Below are 20,489 nucleotides of genomic sequence, written 5' to 3'. Positions count from 1 at the left end.
TTTGGATCAATATTGTAATGAGGTGTTGAACCAAGTGGTCCTTGCAGAACTGAAAGGAAACCATTGCTTATTGGTTAATAAGCACCACTTAATAGCACTGTCAATGACTCCTCCTGTCACATTGCTGGTTAAAAAGGGAGTGAAGGAGTGATAATTGTTGGCTTGGATTAGTCCTTTTTGTGGACAGGATAAACCTGGGTATTTTTCCATTTTGTCAGACAGATGCTAGTAAAGTGCCTAGTGGAACAGCTTAGCTAAAGGCCTGGTTAGTTCTGGAGCACAAGTCTCCTGAACTACAATCTGGATTTGATATTTAGGAAAGACAGGTAAAACGGAAAAGGAGGTAGCATGGCATTATTGATTAAGGATGAAATCAGTGCCGTAGTGAGCGAGGATATTGGCTCAGAAAACCTAGATGTAGAATCAGTCTGGGTGGAGTTAAGAAGCAACAAGGGGCAGAAAACATCAGTGGGAGCTGTATATAGGCCTTGGAACAGTAGTGATAAGCTAGGGGACAGTATTATACAGGAAATTAGAGATGCATGTAACAAGGGTGCTACGGTAATCATGCTTGACTTTAATCTACATATAGATTTGGCAAACCAAATTAGCAATAAAACTGTGGCAGATGAATTCCTGGAGTGTGTACGAGATGGTTTTTTTAGACCAATACATCGAGGAACCAACTAAATAACAGGTTATTCTAGATTTGGTTTTGTGCAATGAGAAGGGGTTAATTAATAATCTTGGTGTGCAGGTCCTTTAGGGAACAGTGACCATAACATGATAGAATTCTTCCTTAGGTTGGAAAGTGGAGTAATCCAAACTGAAATTAGGGTCCTAAATCTAAACAAAAGAAACTACGTAGGTATGAGGCGTAAGTTGGCTAAATTAGATTGGGGAGCTTCATTAAAAGGCATGACAGTGGATAGGCAATGGCTAATATTTAAGGAACGAGTGTAGGCATTGCAACAGTTATATATTCCTTTCTGGTGCAAAAATAATACAGGAAGAGTGGCCCAACCATGGCTAACAAAAGAAATTAATAATAATATTAAATCCAAAGAGGGGTCATATAAAATTGCTAGAAAAAGTAGCAAACCTGAGGATTGGGAACAGTTTAGAATTCAGCAAAGGAGGACCAAGAGACTGATTAAGAGGGGAAAAATAGAGTTTGAGGGTAAACTTACAAGGACCATAAAATCAGACTCTAAAAGTTTCTATAAGTGTGTTAGAAGAGCAAGATTGGCGAAGGCAAATGTAGGTCCCTTACAGTCCAAAACCAGGAGAGTTTATAGTAGAGAACAAGGAAATGGCAGAGCAATTAAACAACTACTTTAGTTCTGCCTTCATGGAGGAAGACACAAATAACTTCCAGAAATACTAGTGAACCAAAGGCCTAGTGAGAAGGATAAATTGAAGGAAATTAGTATTACTAAAAACACAGTGCTGGAGAAATTAATGGGACTAAAAGCTGATAAATCCCCAGGGCCTGATAAGCTACATCCCAGGATACTAAAGGAGGTGGCCATGGAAATAGTGTATGCGTTGGTTGTCATCTTCTAAAGTTCTGTAGATTCTGGAACATTCCCGGCAGATTGAAGGATGGCACATGTAACCCCACTATTTAAAAAAGGAGGGAGGGATAAAAAGAGAATTACAGACCGGTTAACCTAACATCAGCGTTCGGCGAAATGCTAGAGTCTATTATAAAGGATGTGATAACAGGACACTTAGAAAATATCAATGGAATTAGATAAAGTCAACATGGATTTATGAAAGGGAAATCACGTTTGACAAAACTATTGGAGTTTTTTGAGGACGTAACTAGCAGAATAGATAAGGGAGAATCAGTGGATGTGGTGTATTTGGATTTTCAGAAAGCTTTTAATAAAGTCCCACATAAGGGCCAGAATTTTCCCATTGGCGATTTGGGGGCGGGGCCCGCTTGTTGAGGGGAAAATGATGCGAGATGACATCGGGAGAAACCCCCGACGTCATCCCAGTCCTTTTAAATATTCAGGAAGGCGGGCGGACAGCGAAATCAGCTGTCCGCCCGCCGACCTGTCAATAGCCTATTGAGGCCATTGACAGGCTAATTAAGATCATTAAAGACCTGTCCATCCAACCTTAAGGCTGGTGGGCAGGCCAGGAAACCCAGCGGCTTCTGATAATACATGAAACCTCATCCACTGGCGGGATGAAGTTTCATGTTCGTTATTAAAAAGTGTAATAAAGTTTGTCGTTTTTATTAACCTGTCCCATCTCGTGTGACATTGTCACATGAGGAGGACATATTAATAATATTTTTATTTCTCTATTTTTTTAACTTTTGTACACTGTCACTAATCTCCTTGAGACAGGACTTGTCTCAGGGAGCAGTGCACTCTTTCGTGCGCATGCGCCAAAGAATGCACTTTGACAGCTGGGCATTCTGCCCTCCCCACCCTCGCACAGGGAGCGCATAGTGCTTCCTGTCGGGTAGGCTGCTGGGCCGGCCTTAATTGGCCCGCCCACTCAAAATGGTGGTGGGCTCCGTTTCGGCAGTGGAGTTCGGCTGTCTGCCCGCCGCTGAGCCGGTGGGACCCACACGCCCACCAAGGACAAAATTCTGCCCAAGAGGTTAGTATGCAAAATTAAAGCCAATGGGATTGGGTGTAATATATTGACATGGGTTGAAAATTGGTTAGCAGACAGGAAACAGAGTAGGAATAAATGGGTCTTTTGCAGAATAGCATGCAATGTCTAGTTGGGTACTGCAGGGATCAGAGCTTGGGTTCCATCTATTCACAATATACATCAACGATTTGGATGAGGGAACCAAATATGATATTTCCAAGTTTACTGATGAAACAAAATTAGGTGGGAATGTGAGTTGGGAGGAGGATGTTAAGAGGCTTCAGGGCAATTTAGACAAGTTGATCGAGTGGGCAATACATGGCAGATGTAGTATAGTGTGGATAAGTGTGAAGTTATCCACTTTGGTAGGAGAAACAGAATGGCAGAATATTAGTTAAATGGCAATAGATTGGGAAATGTTAATGTACAAAGAGACCTGGATGTCCTTGTACACCAGTCACTGAAAGCAAGAATGCAGTTGCAGCATGCAGTTAAGAAGGCAAATGGTATGCTGACCTTCATTGTGAGAGGACTTGAGTGTAGGGGCAAGGATATCTTACTTCAGCTGCGCAGGGTCTTGGTGAGACCACATCTGGAATATTGTGTGCAGTTTTTGTCTCCTTACCTAAGAAAGGATATACTTACCATAGAGGGAGTGCAATGAAAGTTCACCAGACTGGTTCCTGGGATGAGGAGAGATTAGGCCCAAATTCACTGGAGTTTAGAAGAATGAGAGGGGATCTCATTGAAATGTATAAAATTCTAGAACAAGGGGTCACAATCTCAGGATACGGGCTAGGCCATTTTGGACTGAGATGAGGAGAAACTTCTTCACTCAGAGAGTGGTGAACTTGTGGAATTCTCTACCACAGAGGGCTGTGGAGGCCAAGTCACTGAATATATTTAAGAAGGAAATAGATTTCTAGACTCTAAAGGAATCAAGGGGATTGGGGAGAGAGCGGGAGTATGGCATTGAATAGGGGATCAGTCATGATCATTTTGAATGGCGGAGCAGGCTCAAAGGGCCAAATGACCTACTCCTGTTTCTATGACCTTTGTTATATCTAGGATGCTCAGCTGGAGTCAATGTTCAGAACTCCTGGGGCCAATCCCTCCCCACCGTGCCACTACTTCTGGTGTGTTTGTCCATTTGGTATCAAAGAATATACCCAGAATGGTGATTGAGGAGTCTGTGATGTGATCTGAAAGGTATGATTTTGAGAGTGTGATTATGCTTGAGTCTGTGGGACAGGTCTCCTAATTTTGTTACAAAGTTCCCAGATATGAGCGAGGAAGATATTCCAAGGTTGACTGGCTGGTTGTACCTTTGTCGCATCCAGTGCCTAGGTCAGTGCCAGATGGTCTGTTCACTTTATTCTTATTATTGAGTTGAGAAGGACTTCATATCAGTGAGATTCTTCAGGAATTTATGGCATCAAAATTAAATACTATGTTTTGACAGTTATGGATTACTGTAAACTGATCTTCACAGTTATAATGGGTAGAGAATATGCATCAATATCATAAATCTAAATAATCTCATTCATGTATTAGTGTTAGCTTAATCTCTGAGCCAGATTGGTTTTATTATTTTCCCTCTCAGGTATCTATTATTTTGCATGCTATTTTCTACTGCAAGGGCAGAATATAACACTCAGCGTGCGGGTGCACGCGCGACTCGCCTGAGCCTAAAATGACACATGATGATGTTGGGCGTGTGTCGCAACATCATTACACAGCCTCGTGATATTTCATTCGGTGGTGTGCGTTGGGAGTTCACTACGCACCCGCCGATAATTTAAAAGGCTTATTAAGGCAATTAACAATCTAATTAAATTCAAGTTTACGCTTCATGTCCAACCTAATGGTTGGTGGGCAGGTGAAAAGGCCAAGCGGCCTTTACATATTTTAGGAAACCTCATCTGCTTTCCTAAAGCAAATAAACATAAAATAAAAACTTTATTTTTGAATTAAAAACATGTCCCAGCTCATGTGATTGATGACAGAGTCACATGAGCTGGGACATGTTTTATTAAATTTTTATTCTCTTCATTTTTTTTTACACAGTGCTTCAATCTCCCTGAGGCAGCCCCATGTCTCAGGGAGATTGAAGCTCTCTTTCTCGTGCATGTACGAACTGCACGCTAGGCCCAGCTCTCCGTCCTCCCCCTGTCAGCACAGCGCTCAGTGCTGCCACTTGCGATCCACGCAAGGCCGGCCGATTAAGGCCCGCCCATGTGAAATGGCGGTGCAGAGCCAATTGTGGGCAGTGGTCAGCTTTCTGCCTGCCCCTGCCGAGCACCCCTAGCCAAGGGCAAAATCCTGCCCCAAGTCTTGTTTCTAACTCATCAGTGTTTGAGGCATTGAGGTAGATTTCTGTCTCCCCTGCCTGTACAGTAATCTGGTGGGGTGGATTGCCAAGCCTTTAGAGAATCCACCTGGTTCTCATTTGATGAATTCATTGTATTCTAGGAATTGAACTTGTCTATAATTCCTAAAAGAGCATTTATACTGCTGGCATAAAGGCAAGATTGCATTGCAGCAGAGGGAATTTGGAACATTCCAACAACAAATTTGTTGTGTAATTTTTCTATTATTTTTAAAACCTGTCAAAATGATGTCAGTTTTTCAGGACAAACCTGTCTCTTTAACAGTTCTTTGCCATTTGTTTTGATATACAAAATGGTGATAAATTTTGAGATCTGGACTAGGATTAATTAATTGTGTATGGCATTAATAGCTGTCCTGGCTGTCTTAACGAACACACTATTTTTTGCATGAGGAAATTTAAAGGCATGTTGCTGTACTAATCAACTGACCTGATCCAAAATATATAAATTTAATGTACCCATTTACTTTGAGTAAAAAGGGTGTTGAATGAATGGCACCTTTTATTTAAGTAACACTATAGCAGTTAGTAAATGCAAATGAACATTTTGAGTCAAAATCGTCAGCACAAGTATAAAAAAATTAAATTTCACTAGCAAGTTGCCATTTTGTTCATTTTACTACTTTGAGATGAGTTGCCACCTCAATGTTTTAAATTTTTAAATGATCATAAATTCCTGCCAAAGATATATTTTCTATGCATTATTTATTTTTGTACTGAAAAACATGTTAAGCTTTTAGGCTATACATGTCTTACTTTTCATTAGAAATTGTAAATCCTTCTATTTGAAATGTCTTAATGATGTATTAACTAGATTCTCTGTCTGTACCAATGAATGGTTGGAAAATCCAGCCCATACTGGAACTTTACTGAAATTGATCTAGATAATATTTATTTATCGAACTATCTCATTGTATACAGGTGGAACTGAATGCAGCTACAGCCCAAGTTTGTTTGTTAATGAAGCAGAATGAATTGCTGAATGAAAAGTTAAAGGACGTAGCAGACTATACATCATTAAAGACAGAAAACGTACAGTTTCAGACTGAGATCAACATGCTGAGGAAACAGCTAGATGAGGCTCATCATGAAAATCAGAAACTGTGTGAAAGTTAGTATGCTTTATTTCTGTGAAAAATAATGTTCTTACATGCATATTAAAAGGCATTTAGTGTTATTTAGATAGTAAACTTAATTAAGGGGGCATTAGAGCTAATTTTCCAACGCTCTAATTTTCCCTAGTTCAGAACCCCATCTACCAGGAGTGCGTATCGGAAATTTCAGCACATCAAAATAATAATTGGAATATCATTTGCAGTGTGCCTAAGTTTTCAACATACACTCTTAACAGCCAAGGGTCCGTTCCAGAAATTGAAATATTACTCCTATGAGGTACTGTTGAGGAAATGATTGTCCAGTGCAATAATGCTCCAAAATGCTGGGTGGAGTAAGAGGTAGATTTGTATTCATGAATTTCTTGATGTTCCCTCTTATACTAATGGGCAGAGGCACTGAACAGAGGTCAATGGGAATTAGAGAGAGAAGAGAACCATCTTTGGTTGTTTTGTCTGCAATGGTGCAGGGAGCAGTGTATGTTTAAGCTTATAAACTGTTTAAATCTAAATGGGGAGAAAATCCAGAAATCTGGAGTGCAAAAGGACTTGGGAGTCCTAGTCCAGGATTCTCTTAAGGTTAACTTGCAGGTTGAGTCAGTAGTTAGGAAGGCAAATGCAATGTTGGCATTTATTTCGAGAGGACTAGAATATAAAAGCAGGGATGTGCTGCTGAGGCTTTATAAGGCTCTGGTCAGACCACATTTAGAATATTGTGAGCAATTTTGGGCCCTGTATCTCAGGAAGGATGTTCTGGCCTTGGAAAGGGTCCAGAGGAGGTTCACAAGAATGATCCCAGGAATGAAAGGCTTAACGTAGGAGGAACGTTTGAGGACTCTGGGTTTATACTCGATGGAGTTTAGAAGGAGGGAATCTGATTGAAACTTACAGAATACTGAAAGGCCTGGATAGAGTGGACATGGGGAAGATGTTTCCATTAGTAGGAGAGACTAGAACCCGAGGGCACAGCCTCAGAGTAAAGGGAAGACCTTTTAGAACAGAGATGAGGAGAAACTTCTTTAGCCAGAGAGTGGTGAATCTATGGAATTCATGGCCACAGTAGGCTGTGGAGGCCAGGTCATTGAGTGTATTTAAGACCGAGATAGATAGGTTCTTGATTGGTAAGGGGATCAAAGGTTACGGGGAGAAGGCGGGAGAATGGGGTTGAGAAACTTATCAGCCATGATTGAATGGCGGAGCAGACTCGATGGGCCGAATGGCCTAATTTCTGCTCCTCTGTCTTATGGTCTTATGGTCTATATTCAGACTGCAAGTTGAGTTTATTAGCTGCAGTTGGGTATGTTATTAGTCATATGTTCCTAAACAAATTGACACAGACTTTTTTTTAAATCACTGTGGAAAAGTCAAACCCTCAGTTTGATTCTGTTTTATACCTGCTGCTGGCCAAATTCAGAATAGCAGTGCCAGAAGACTTTAACTGTAATTGTCCCACACAGATTCACAGTAAAAAGTACCTCGGAGAAAAGTACCTTAATAGAAAGAATGGGAAGAAAAAAGTTGCAATTCTATAGTGCCTATCATGTCTTCAGGAACTCCCAAAGCACTTCATTATTTTTTTGGTGTGATTATTTATTCTGAAGATAAATACAGCAACCGATTTGTACATAGCAAAGTACCGTAAATGCCAATTGAGATAATTGAACAATTAATTTGCTTTTGTAGTTTTGGTTGAGGGATGAATGTTGGCCAAGAGAAATTTGTTGCTCTTCTTTTGATTAGTATCTTTTATACCCATTTAAGCAGGGTAGGTGGGTTGTCAGTTCAAAGACGCTTTCAAAATCAAAGCACCTCTGGTATTGCAGCATTTCTCCAGTATAGCACTGTGTGCTAGTCCACGTTGTCACATGCTCATGTCCTGGAGTGGAGCTTAAACCCACAAATATCTAACTTTGAGATGAGAATGCTATAACTGGACCAAGCTGATGATTAAGGAAATCACTTTGAAAGGTCTAGTGAAACCATAAAGTAAGGATGAATTTTCTCCCAACTTGGGAGAAAGTGCCCCAAACAGTCGGATTTTGTTCCAGGTTTGGGGGACGGACAGGTACTAACTGGAATCAACCCATCTCTGGAAATAATGCAGAAGGAGCCACAAGCGCTGCTGAGTGTGGAGGCAGGCTGTTTAGAAGGCCCACCTCAGTGTTCTGTGACTTCGTCCCAGTTATAATAAAAACAATAAAACAAAAAACAGCCCTCAAGTCCTCTTACTCCACCCATGCAATTCATGCCGCCTCATAACCCTACTCACTGTCATGGCCATTTATACCCTCCATACTAAACTGTGTCCTCTACTCATTCCCCATGGCATTTGTAGCCCCTGTGCCAACTTTGTGCCAACTCATGCTAATTATGTCTCCCCCTACCATCCTTTGCAATTGCACCCTCCCATGCCAACTCACCCAGTATCCACCATGGGCACACATCAAGAGCCATGCTGAGATGAAATAAAATAAAGCTCTGAGTATCTATTATGTGCTTTATTGTACCAAAAAATACTCTCATTGTTAAAGGTCCATTCAGTATATTTAAATACCTTCAAGTACTTAATCCCTTATTAAAAGCAAAAATGTCCTTCAAGTATTTACTCCTTTATGAAAATGAAAAAAATCCTTTATGGCCTTGTATTCATAGCCCCACATCAAAGACAGCTAATCTCTTTAAAACCACACTGGAACTGTCAATCAAGCTGTGAACTTACAGGCCCCTCACTGTGATAACAATAGGTTGTGGAAGCAGTAAAGCAGAAATGATGCTGTAATGATAGCATTCTCACTTACGTCAACAACATCTATTGAAATTGCAAGCACTGATTTTCTTTTTCAACTCCAGGCTGGCTGTTTTTTTTTTCAAAATTTAAAGGGAAAGTGATTTAAATGGCTTGACAGTTCACAGACCATATCCACTTTTTATGCACATTCATGTCTGCTCTTAATCTCAAAAGGATACATTACCTCTCTCAAATGTACCTTACCTCTTCAAATAACTCTGGTACGTCTAGACCTTTTCCCTAAATGTCTAAAGCCCACAAGTCATCTTTCAGAAATCTGGGTGACCAAAATTGCTTCTGTTTGAAGGCAGCTGCACTTCTAAATGTGCAGTTGCCTCTGGGAATCACGGTTGTGCAAAGTATGACCCACCCGTGTTTCCCATGCCCACCCCTAACCGGTGAAAATGATGGGTGCCGGATTAGCAGGGGGAGGACTTCCACATTCCCGGCTGTGGCTCCATTTTGGTTAAGTTGTGGAGCCCTTCTGCCCCCTCAAAAGTTCAGGCCTATGTCATGCTCTTAGTTGGAAAGGAAAGGATCTCGAGATTATGCTCTGTTTGAAAGAAATAAGGCATTACCTCTCTGTTAACTAGATTTGCCTCCTGTTCAAATCACAGTATCAGGATACCATAGCGCCTAGAATCTCTGAGCATGCTTCTGGTGCACTGCAGGAAACTTGAAGCTATGTAATCCTGCAACAAAGTGTTGTTCTTATTAATTGCATCTAAATTCTGAAAGATCTAATATCCCCTCAATAATGAAGTTAAATTAAAGCTATTGTTAGAAATTAAATGCCCAGTACAGGAATCACATTTAGAATGTGATTCTATGATTGAGTTACTTTCTCGGTTAGTTCAGAGTGCAGTTAAGAGTCAACAACATGATGTTGGGCTGATGTCACATGTAGGCAAGACAGCTAAGTATAGTATTAATGTAATATATACTGTATTATTTACTTTTATTTTCTCTAATGGTTCTCTTGATCCTGTTTAGTACAGCAAGAGCTGTAAATTAATAATAAATATACTTAAATTCCATCTATAAAAATACAGGAACATAGAAGGCATTAACAAATAAAATGCAATTATGGAGTTAATATTTCCAAATATTGTGTTTTCAGTGCTGAATCAACCTACTACTGCTCATTTAGCTCTTCAAGCTGAATTGAAGAAAGCAGAATATTCCAGAAAGCTTGACCAGGATGAATATCAAAACCATAAACAGATACTGGAGCAACAGCTACAGAATGAGGTAAAGTGTAAGCTGAAACACTGACACGCTCTTTATTATAGCTTTCATAATAATAGTTGTCACATCATTTTGACCAAAAATACTATGGGGAGAATTTTTAGTTCAGTGGGTGGGCACACGCCCAACCTGACCGAGCATAAAATGACACACGATGACATCGGGTGAGCGTCCTGACATCATTGTGCACTCGCACGACATTTCAGTCGATGGGCACGTGCCAGCAGTGCGCCCGCCGACAACTAAAAGTCCATTAACAATGCAGTTAAATGTTATTTTTTGCTGCCTGTCCAACTTTATGATTGCCAGGCAGACGAAATGGCCAAGTGACCTTTGCATTTTTTGAGAAACCTCATCCACGGGTGGGATGATGTTTCCAACAGCTAGCAAAAATAAAATAAAAATTGTAAAACGTAATTAATAACATGTCCCTGCTCATGTGACAGAGAGTCACATGAGGGGACATGTTTTCTAACAATTTTATTTTTAAGAATGTTCATCTCCCTGAGGCAGCTCTGTGACTCAGGGAGATTTTCAAGCGCGACCTCTGTGCATGCGCAAGGTTCACGCTCGCCACCCGCCCCTCCCAGGGGCAACGCTGTCGCTCGCCTTTCATGCTGTGTGGGCCTTAATTGGCCTAGCAGTGTGAAATCGCAGCCCGACCCCAATTGCAGGCGGCAGTCAGCTTCCCAACCCCCCCGCCGAGCCCACCCAACAAGGGAAAAATCCTCCCTTATATCTCCGAATGATTCCCTGAACAAACGCTTACAACACTTGTGTGGGCGTAGAGATGAATGGCTTGTAGGCTTAAGAGTCAATGCACATGACAGGACCACAGTTCCTGGTTAGAAACTGTTCTTTGGCTGCATACTGGCCTACAAATTTGCTTACACTTGTTTTGCAAGTGCCAAGTGGGCACACATTTGGCCAATACGGCAGGAAGCACAGACTCATAACACGTTGGTAGTGCATTTGCTGCCATGTTGGTTTAAGCTATCCCATTAAGGTCCAGGGCAGGTTACAGAATTATTCATCAGCGCTTTTTATAAAGATCATCCACTAGTTCCAGGTTAGTTGTTGGTTTGTCATTTTGGGCTGTTGATTACCTTATGGACATATTTTGGTCTGTTATCTCGCTCTGGGTACTTCCACGAAGATTTTCTGATGTTGCACTGTTTTTGGCTGCCATATAAGTGGTTTGTGTGCAGTCGTGGGTGGTCTGGTAGAACTGCCTTTGGGCTTGGATGACAAGGGAGCAGCAAGGAAAAACACCAGCGAGTAGCAGCAATGCTAAGAGGAGGGCACTGTGCAGGGAAACCATACTTTTCTATGCCTTCGGTTCACAAAGGAGGCTATCACTAGGTTATTAGTTGCAGCCAGGACTTGAGCCTCAAGACTTGGGCAAGCAGTTTTGAGTTTTCCTTTTTCCTCAGCTAACTGGATGCTTAATATTTTAAATTTGCAAATGACTTGCAATGTTTTTTGTGCCACTGACTTTTGTTTTGGGAAGCATCTTTCTTGAAGTCAGAGATTACTGAACAGATTTAGGCGATGTTTGGTTTATCCTTGCATTTCTTACAGCATCCTTTGTGTCTGTTGTAACCTTCCTTTACCTTGTAATATATGGCATCTTCGTTAGTAGCATAGCTGTCATCCTAAAGTCATATTCTGCGCATCAGAGCTATGATTTCTTGACCATAGGTTGAGCACTATTGATTTACACCTTCTCTTGCTTTTTTTTAACATTCTTTCATGGGATTTGGACACCATTGACTAGGCCAGCATTTATTGCCCATCCCTAATTGCCCTTGAGAAGGTGGTGGTGAGCCGCCTTCTTGAACCACTGCAGGCCATGTGGCATGGGTACACCCACAGTGCTGTTAGGAAAGGAGTTCCAGATTTTTGACCCAGCAACAGTGAAGGAACATCAGTATAGTTCCTAGTCAGGATGGTGTGTTGGTATGCGATTTGGAGGGGATCTTGCAGGTGGTGGTGTTCCCATGCATCTACTGTCCTTGTTCTTCCAGTTGGTAGAGGTCACAGGTTTGATAGGTGCTGTCAAAGGAACCTTGGTGAGTTGCTGCAGTGTGTAGATGGTACACATTGCTGCCACTCTGTGCCGGTGGTGGAGGGAGTGAATGTTTTAGGTGGTAGATGGGTTGCCAATCAAGCAGGCTGTTTTGTCTTGGGTGGTGTCAACCTTCTTGACTATTGTTGAAGCTGCACTCATCTAGGCTAGTGGACAGTATTCCATTGCACTCCTGACTTGTGCCTTGTCGATGGTGGACAGGCTCTGGGGAGTCAGGAGGTGAGTTACTCGCCACAGATACATGGGAATACCACCACCTGGAAGTTCACCTCCAAGCCATTCACCATCCTGACTTAGAAATATATCACTGTTCCTTCACTGTCACTGGGTCAAGGTCCTGGAGTGCCCTCCTTAGCAGCACTGGGTGTAACTACACCATATGGACTGCAGCGATTTAAGAAGGCAGCTCACCACCACCTCCTCAAGGACAATTAGGGATGGGCAATAAATGTTGGCCTAGCCAGCGAAGCCCACATTCCTTGAATGAATAAAAAAAAAATCCCAGTCTCTAACTTGCTCTTGTAGCCACAGTATTTATATGGCTGGTCTCAAAATATGTTCTGTTGTTGACGCATGCACATGTAAACAAGGGATGTTGTAATCACATCAAATAGCTTTGTTTCAGGTCTAGCACTGTTCTGACTGGAAATTCTAAAACCAATTTGAATTTGTCATAATCAGTCAGAGAAGCGGTAGGAACTTCAAAGTGGGGTTGGTAGTCTTATTGCTCTGTTCATGCCACATTTAAAAGGGCCTGTTTCAGGTGATGGCCCTTTAAATATGCAGATTGGGATATGATGACATAAGTGATGCACTGACAATGAATACTATTTAGCTACTGTCAAGATCAAGATTACAAGGTGTGCAAAGTCACCCGGGAGGAGATTCACATCTTACTCCTCCGTGGAACAGTTTTTACCAAGTGATAGCTATAAATTGACACAAATACAAGGTTTTATAAGAATGCTATACTTTGGGACTGTCTCTTTAATTTAGGGTAAAATGGAGGAATGAAGGGGGTCATGTGACCTGTTCTAAATTCTGCTGACAACAAGCCTGATTGGTGTGGCTGTTAAAGGTGGGCTGGGGTGGGGTTTGGCAGGTTGTTTTACTGGGAAGAAGGTGTGGGATATTCACACCTGTGAACAATCACCCGGGTAGCTGTGATGATGGGAGATGGACTGTTAGTCTCCAAAGCCCCAGGAAGGTTTTAGGAATGTCAGATTTTGTAAATTGTTATACTTTAACTGCCTATTTAGTTTCAAGATAGAATGAAGTTGGCAGTATAAAAGATAGCTAATTAGCATTTCTACCTGGATACCACACCCATGTGATTCACATTGAATTGTAAATGGGCTTTGAGAGGGGAGAGGTCCATAAGAAGCAATTGAAGGATCGGCTTACAGTGTGTTTTCTTAAAAATGTCACTGAACCTCGCAGGCAGGTTGTGTCTATAAGAATCCAAGAGAGAGAGCTGAAAGATAAAGGCAGCAAGTCTCTCTGGTTCACCATTCAAGAATGTGGGGTGTGGGGGAGCTTACACTTAGATTGAAATCGTGAGGGTCTCTTAAGCTGTGGGTTATCCTGGAGATCCTACAGGGATTGTAGCAATTTTTTTTTTTTACTATCCTTCCATGGGATGTAAGAGTCGCTGGCAAGACTAGCATTTGTTGCCCATTCTTAATTACCCTTAGGTGGTGAAGGTGAGTCACTTTCTTGAGCCGCTGCAGTCCATCAAATTCTTTGGAGGTTTGAGTGGCTTGCTTGGCCATTTCAGAGGGTAGTTAAGAGTCAACTGTGGACCTGGAGTGACTTGTAGGCAAGACCAGATAAGGAGAGCAGGTTTTCTTCCCTAAAGGACATTAATGAACCAGTTGGGTCCTTATGACAATCATAAAAATATATTCTCACTGTGTTTTAGTCCAATGTCACAAACCCATTTCAGAGTATTGAATGTTGAGCAAAAGAACTTGAACCTGTCTGATCTGAAAAGCCATAAAACGTTTTAGAGTATTTCTTTATGTTATTCTAACATATTTAAAACATCTTCATAGTCTATGAAAATGAAGGGTATTGATAGTATATGTCACAACTTGCAGCAAATATACATCAGATATTTGTATTGCAGATCTATAAGTGATATTGCATTAAATTTTTGCCTTGGGCAAAGTCAAGAATTCATGGTAGTTCTGTTATTGGATAGATAATTCAGTTATCCAAGTTTTTAATTTAAGCTCTGAAATTGACATTTAATGGAATGGAGGAGAAGAAAAGCGGATAGGAAAAACGCAGGAAAGGTGAAAGACGACGTTTACTGAGTTGTCATCTAGCATGCTTTTGCAATCATGTTTTTGTTCGATCTTTCCTGCTGTAGGTAGAGCGCTATGCAAAGGTGAGAAGCCAACTCATGGAATATGAGAATCAAACCAGAAGACTGAATGGGCAAGTTGATGACTTGAAACTTCAGCTGCGACAAACACAATTGGGTATGTTGCTTTGCAACAGCACTTCAGATCATCTACTTCACAATTCTACTTTGTACGTTGCATTTGTAAATTGTCAATGGCTTTGCTGATTATAGTAAGGTTATTGATAGCTGCTTGAATGCTCTAATATTCTGGAGAGATCAATTGATAGCAGCCTTTTTGATTACTAAAGGAAAAACAGGGTGTAATCTGTTGCAGCATCCAAAATTGATGCTTTCTTTCCTAAAAAAAAACACATCATTTATGGGATTATTATCTTGGTTTCTAATGTAATTGCTTTCTGTATGAAGATTTACTACGCAAGGATACAAGAATAACACGATTGACAACGAAGCCCTACATTTCAATTTAGTCAGCAAACCTTTTTGTTTTATTTTGTCTAGCTCCTATTTAGAATAGATAGACCCAAACTGAAGAATTCCTAAATCCTTGCATAGCTAGAATCCTATGCTATTTAATTAATTGCTAGCTACTTTGCATTTCACTTTGGATGTAAGCAAGTTTCTAATGGGAACTAGTTTGCATATGGATTTACTGATCTGTAGGATAATATTTCAGTTGATATAACAAATGACCATGGTATGATATTTGTGTAAAAGACAGTGTGAATTTGTGAATGATAGATACGGAAGCTATGGCATACATTGATTTTCAAAAGTGTTTGACAATGTACCACACAGGAGACAATTGAAGAAGATTAAGGGATGTGCAACTGGGGGAGGTGTAGCAAATTGAATTAGAAACTGGTTAGAAGGGAGGAAACAGAGGCCAGAATTTTACCTTCGGCATGCGGGTGCACGCCTGACATGCCGGAACGTAATATGACGCTCGATGCCATCAGAGGTGATTCCCGACGCCACCGCGCACCCTCTCGATATTTCACTAGGCGGGCGCGTGATGAAAATGGAGGCTCACCCGCCTTTAATTAACGGGCCAGTTAAGGCCCTTGAGGCACCAATTGCCTGGGAGTTTACGTAGCCCGTGTGAATTTCAGAGTTTAAACTAAAAACTTGAATTATCTATGCAACAGGCAAGCGGGTAGGCCAGATTTTTAAAAACCTCATCAACGGGTGGGATAAGACGGGTGAGTAGGCTCACTAATGCGAGTTGATTGTACTTTAGCTTATAAGTTGCTGCTGCTTATTCGTGTGAACAGGACAACTTCATTCCCTTCACAACTGCTTTGACAGAATTAAGAGGCTTCAGTTCAGGATTCCGGAGGATTCATACCACTTGAGGCCTTCCAGGTATCAGACAGCCTTCCCTTAGCCTGGGAATGGGGATTGTGGTCTCTGCTGGAGGCACCTCCTCCTCTGAGGAAGAGAGGGCCAGAAGGGGGAGGAGGCCGGTTGTCTCTTGTCAGCTTCTAGCGGAGCGACCTGTTGGGGGATAGGCGCAGGCACAAGGGCCGCAGGGCCAACAGGCAGCCCAGGGTAGAAAGGGCCACGGAAGATGCCACTATCCTGCGATGCAGCTACCTCAATATGACTGAGGTGCAGTGCCGAAGGAGGCTCTGCCTCTCCAGGGAGACCGTGACCTCCACCTGTCAGATGATTGGGCCTGAGATCAGCTCCAACTGTGTGGGTGGACACCCTATGCCAGTGGTGCTGAAGGTCACAGTGGCCCTCAACTTTTATGCCTCCGGCTCTTTCCAGGGGTCTTTGGGTGATCTTCGTGGAATCTTCCAATCAGCTGTCCAAACTGATTGTGTCAAACTGGTGACAGATGCTCTGTTCAGGCGTGCATTGACTTTCATTCACTACTGCACGAACGAGGCCAGGCAGACAGAGCAAGCTAGATGCTTTGCTGTGATTGCTGGGTTTCCCCGCATCCAGGGTGCAATCGACTGCACACATGTGGCCATCAAGGTATCAGTGGGTGACCCAGGTGCCTTCATCAACTGCTCCTAACTGCTGTGCTAAGTGACCCATGTCAACACGGTACTCATCCTTCCCGATCGGAGGAGATCATTGAACTGCTTAAGGCACTGCACCCATATGTGCACGTCACCAAACCATGGGAGCTCACCCAGGATGCCACCTCCTCCCAGGCATTTTGAGGGGGGGGGCCTCGCCTATCCCTTCCCTGGGGACAAGGATTTCTTTGAGTGCTGCCACCTCCTCCAGGAGGGCCGAGACACTCATCAGAAAAGTGCGGAGCTGACTGCCTTGCTGACCTCCCTGCCTGTCTGCCGTGTTTACCAGTGACGAGCTCCATGATGAGGTGCGTCTGCTTCACTAGCAGCCTTCGCCTGGCTGCCACGGCCGCTTTTGAATCGGCTGCCGGGTCACCATTGGACCCGGTGGACATTGAGCTCCCACCCCCACCCCCACCCCCATCCCCACCCACCCCTTCTCCCTGTTGCCGCTGTCACGTCTTACGCTGGGCGGGTCTTAATTGGCCTGCCCGCGTAAAACGGCGGCGTGGAGCTGATCGCGGGTGGCGGTCGGCTTCCTGACTGTCCTCGCCCGCTCCAGCCAATCCTGCACGCCGACCGTAAAATTCTGGCCAGAGAATACCAGTTAAGAGCAGTGCTGGAAAATGGGTAACTATGCCCCAAAGGGATCTTTCTATTCTAGTCCTGCTTTTATTCACTTTACATTGGTTATTTGGATATAGGTCTAGAAGGAGTAATGTCCAGATTTGCAGAGAATACTAAAGTAAAAGACATGGTAACCAATTTCGAGGCTCAAAGGAAACTACGTGGGAATATTGACAAGATGGAGGAATGGATAAAAAAAGTGGCAGATACAATTCAAATTAGAAGCGGCACATTTTATTTTTTTTAAAAGCCAGCAACAATTATGCTTTGGGGAAGGACTGAATGATGTTGAAGAACAGAGAGATTTTGGAGGTTCAAATTCACAAGAACTAAAAATAGTGTTTCAAATTAATTTGGGCTACTGCTTGTGTGGACAATAAACACCAACACAGACTGGTTAGGCTAAACAGTCTATTCTGCACTGTAATTTCTCTAAATTCATTTTTGCAAAGGGTTGTAAAACACCAAAATTATTGAATCATGTGTAGTGTTTTACAAGGTAGATTTAAAATGCTTATTAAAGTGTTGCTATCTAGGCGTTTGCAGAGTTAGCTAATGATTTGGTAGCTTTAAGGTTGTTCTCTTGCTGTCTTTTTTTCTAATTGTGCATTCTGCTTCCCGCTGTGTTTTTTCTGGTCTTGCAGCTTTAGAGAATGAAGTGTATCGCAAACCAAAACCCTCTTTGTTTGACCGGACAACCATCGACCTCACTGCTGACAGAATTGTACCTCCAGATATTTATGTAGATGCTGGTTTACTTAGGAATCGGGTAGCATCTGAAGATCGCCTTTTTTATCCAGGCTCTGGTATATGTGCAAACTATGGCAAGTACGCTGAAACACCATGTTCCTCACCAGATTCTGACCAGGATTTTGTTGCAGGAGCCAAGGCTCGAATAAGGGAACTGGAAAAAGAGTCTGAGAACCTAGAAGAAGCCTACAGAAACTACCAAAACAGAGTTATTCAAACAGCTATTCAAAAGAGTGCAGAAACTCGAGCTTTTCCTCCATTGCCGATTAACAATATTGTCAGTAAAATTCCATCCAGCCACCAGCACAGAGTAACGTTTGCAGACAGTGTCTTTGCTTCTCAACAGCTAGAGCTCACTACAAGAGGCCAAATATATGAGGAAAGTCATCAACAAACAACTAAAATTGAAGATCACCAAACTCCATCTGTTTATCAGTTTACGTCTCCAGGATGCTGCTCTTCAACACTTGTCAAATGTAAATTTGAATATGACAAGTGCAGGAGAACTTCAGAAGGTAGGATTTGTCATTAAGCTATAAAATACTGAATTTTAGGGAGTGAGATATATAGTCGGTGTTACCAAGAAATTTTGCTGGTGTTCGCATAACAAATTTCAAACTCGTTTTTAGAATGAGTCTCAAGTATTGTAGCATAGGGCAGCATTTTTCCCCCCCATCGGGGGGTGGTTGTGTGGGGGCAGGGGGTTCCCGATCGGTGCCCCCGGTTGGGGGTGTACCTCCATTTTACGTGGGCGGGCCAATTAAGGCCAGCCCAGCGTGATGTCCGCTTAGAAGTGCTGACCAGGGTTGGGGGGGAATTCCCTGAGCCGGGAATGTGCTGTTTTGCACGTGCATGAGAAAGCGCACAAATCCACCTGAGGCAAAGTGCCGCCTCAGGGAGAACGCTTGAAGTTATAAAAATTTTCAAAGGGTAGAAAAATTTCCCTGACATGTACCCGCATGTGACTCTGTCACATGAGCTGGGACATGTCCATTACTACTTTTATTTTAAAATATTCTGAAAATTTTAAATCCCTCATGAAACCTCCTCCCGCCCGTGGGTGAGGTTTCATGCTTTTTCAGCAGGCCGCCTGAGCTCTTCGCCTGCCTGCCAACCTTACGGTTGGATGGGCAGGTCCATTAATCACTTCAATTACTTTTTTAATGGCCTTACTAGGCCGTTGATAGGTCAGCGGGCACGCAGCCAACTCAAATCTAAATGACGCAGGGAGATGTTGGGATACATGACCAATGTTGCCCTGCGTCATTTGACATGTCGGCCAGCGGGCCCCTGCTCTTGCTGGCTGACCAGAGAAACCTGCCCATAACTATAAATACAGATAGAGAATTGAAGTGAGAAAAGTTACTCTAAGTAGATTGACCTAATCAATCTACGTGACAAGTTACTCAATATTCCACACTTATCTATGCTATTTAATGCATAGCATTAATGGTTAACTATTTACAGTTTTGTTGCACCTAAGGTGCTTTATTTACTTTGCCAATGGCATTGTAATTTTGTAATGGCAATTGGAAGTGCAGCTTTCTGAGAGTTTCTTCCCAAGACCACTTTCTTTCTCTAGCTGAGCAATTAGCAGTTATATTAAAAACAAAAACAGAATTACCTGGAAAAACTCAGCAGGTCTGGCAGCATCGGCGGAGAAGAAAAGAGTTGACGTTTCGAGTCCTCGTGACCCTTCGACAGAACTTGAGTTCGAGTCCAGGAAAGAGCTGAAATATAAGCTGGTTTAAGGTGTGTGTGTGGGGGGCGGAGAGATAGAGAGACAGAGAGGTGGAGGGGGGGGGTGTGGTTGTAGGGACAAACAAGCAGTGATAGAAGCAGATCATCAAAAGATGTCAACGACAATAGTACAATAGAACACATAGGTGTTAAAGTTAAAGTTGGTGATATTATCTAAACGAATGTGCTAATTAAGAATGGATGGTAGGGCACTCAAGGTATAGCTCTAGTGGGGTTTTTTTTTATAATGGAAATAGGTGGGAAAAGGAAAATCTTTATAATTTATTGGAAAAAAAAAGGAAGGGGGAAACAGAAAGGGGGTGGGGATGGGGGAGGGAGCTCACGACCTAAAGTTGTTGAATTCAATATTCAGTCCGGAAGGCTGTAAAGTCCCTAGTCGGAAGATGAGGTGTTGTTCCTCCAGTTTGCGTTGGGCTTCACTGGAACAATGCAGCAAGCCAAGGACAGACATGTGGGCAAGAGAGCAGGGTGGAGTGTTAAAATGGCAAGCGACAGGGAGGTTTGGGTCATTCTTGCGGACAGACCGCAGGTGTTCTGCAAAGCGGTCGCCCAGTTTACGTTTGGTCTCTCCAATGTAGAGGAGACCACATTGGGAGCAACGAATGCAGTAGACTAAGTTGGGGGAAATACAAGTGAAATGCTGCTTCACTTGAAAGGAGTGTTTGGGTCCTTGGACGGTGAGGAGGGAGGAAGTGAAGGGGCAGG

At 42.5% G+C, this 20,489-nt stretch overlaps 2 protein-coding genes across 5 annotated transcripts in view; one reads left to right on the top strand and one right to left on the bottom strand.

Moving 5' to 3' along the window:
- gpm6bb (glycoprotein M6Bb) overlaps positions 1-20,489 on the bottom strand; it is a 151,766-nt gene that overhangs the window by 12,764 nt on the left and 118,513 nt on the right. The gene's annotated exons all lie outside the window — the stretch shown is intronic.
- ofd1 (OFD1 centriole and centriolar satellite protein) overlaps positions 1-20,489 on the top strand; it is an 84,687-nt gene that overhangs the window by 34,623 nt on the left and 29,575 nt on the right. For all 4 annotated transcript variants that reach the window (XM_041212015.1, XM_041212018.1, XM_041212014.1 and 1 more), the window contains exons 13-16: positions 5,930-6,119; positions 10,029-10,159; positions 14,620-14,731; positions 17,918-18,538. In XM_041212015.1, coding sequence (XP_041067949.1) covers positions 5,930-6,119; positions 10,029-10,159; positions 14,620-14,731; positions 17,918-18,538 — 1,054 coding nt within the window. The remainder of the gene's footprint in view (positions 1-5,929; positions 6,120-10,028; positions 10,160-14,619; positions 14,732-17,917; positions 18,539-20,489) is intronic.

Source organism: Carcharodon carcharias, chromosome 18 (assembly GCF_017639515.1).
Source record: "Carcharodon carcharias isolate sCarCar2 chromosome 18, sCarCar2.pri, whole genome shotgun sequence".
NCBI classification, from domain to species: Eukaryota; Metazoa; Chordata; class Chondrichthyes; order Lamniformes; family Lamnidae; genus Carcharodon; species Carcharodon carcharias.
Note: the sequence above shows the minus strand (reverse complement) of the source record. Positions and strands in the feature narration are given on the sequence as shown.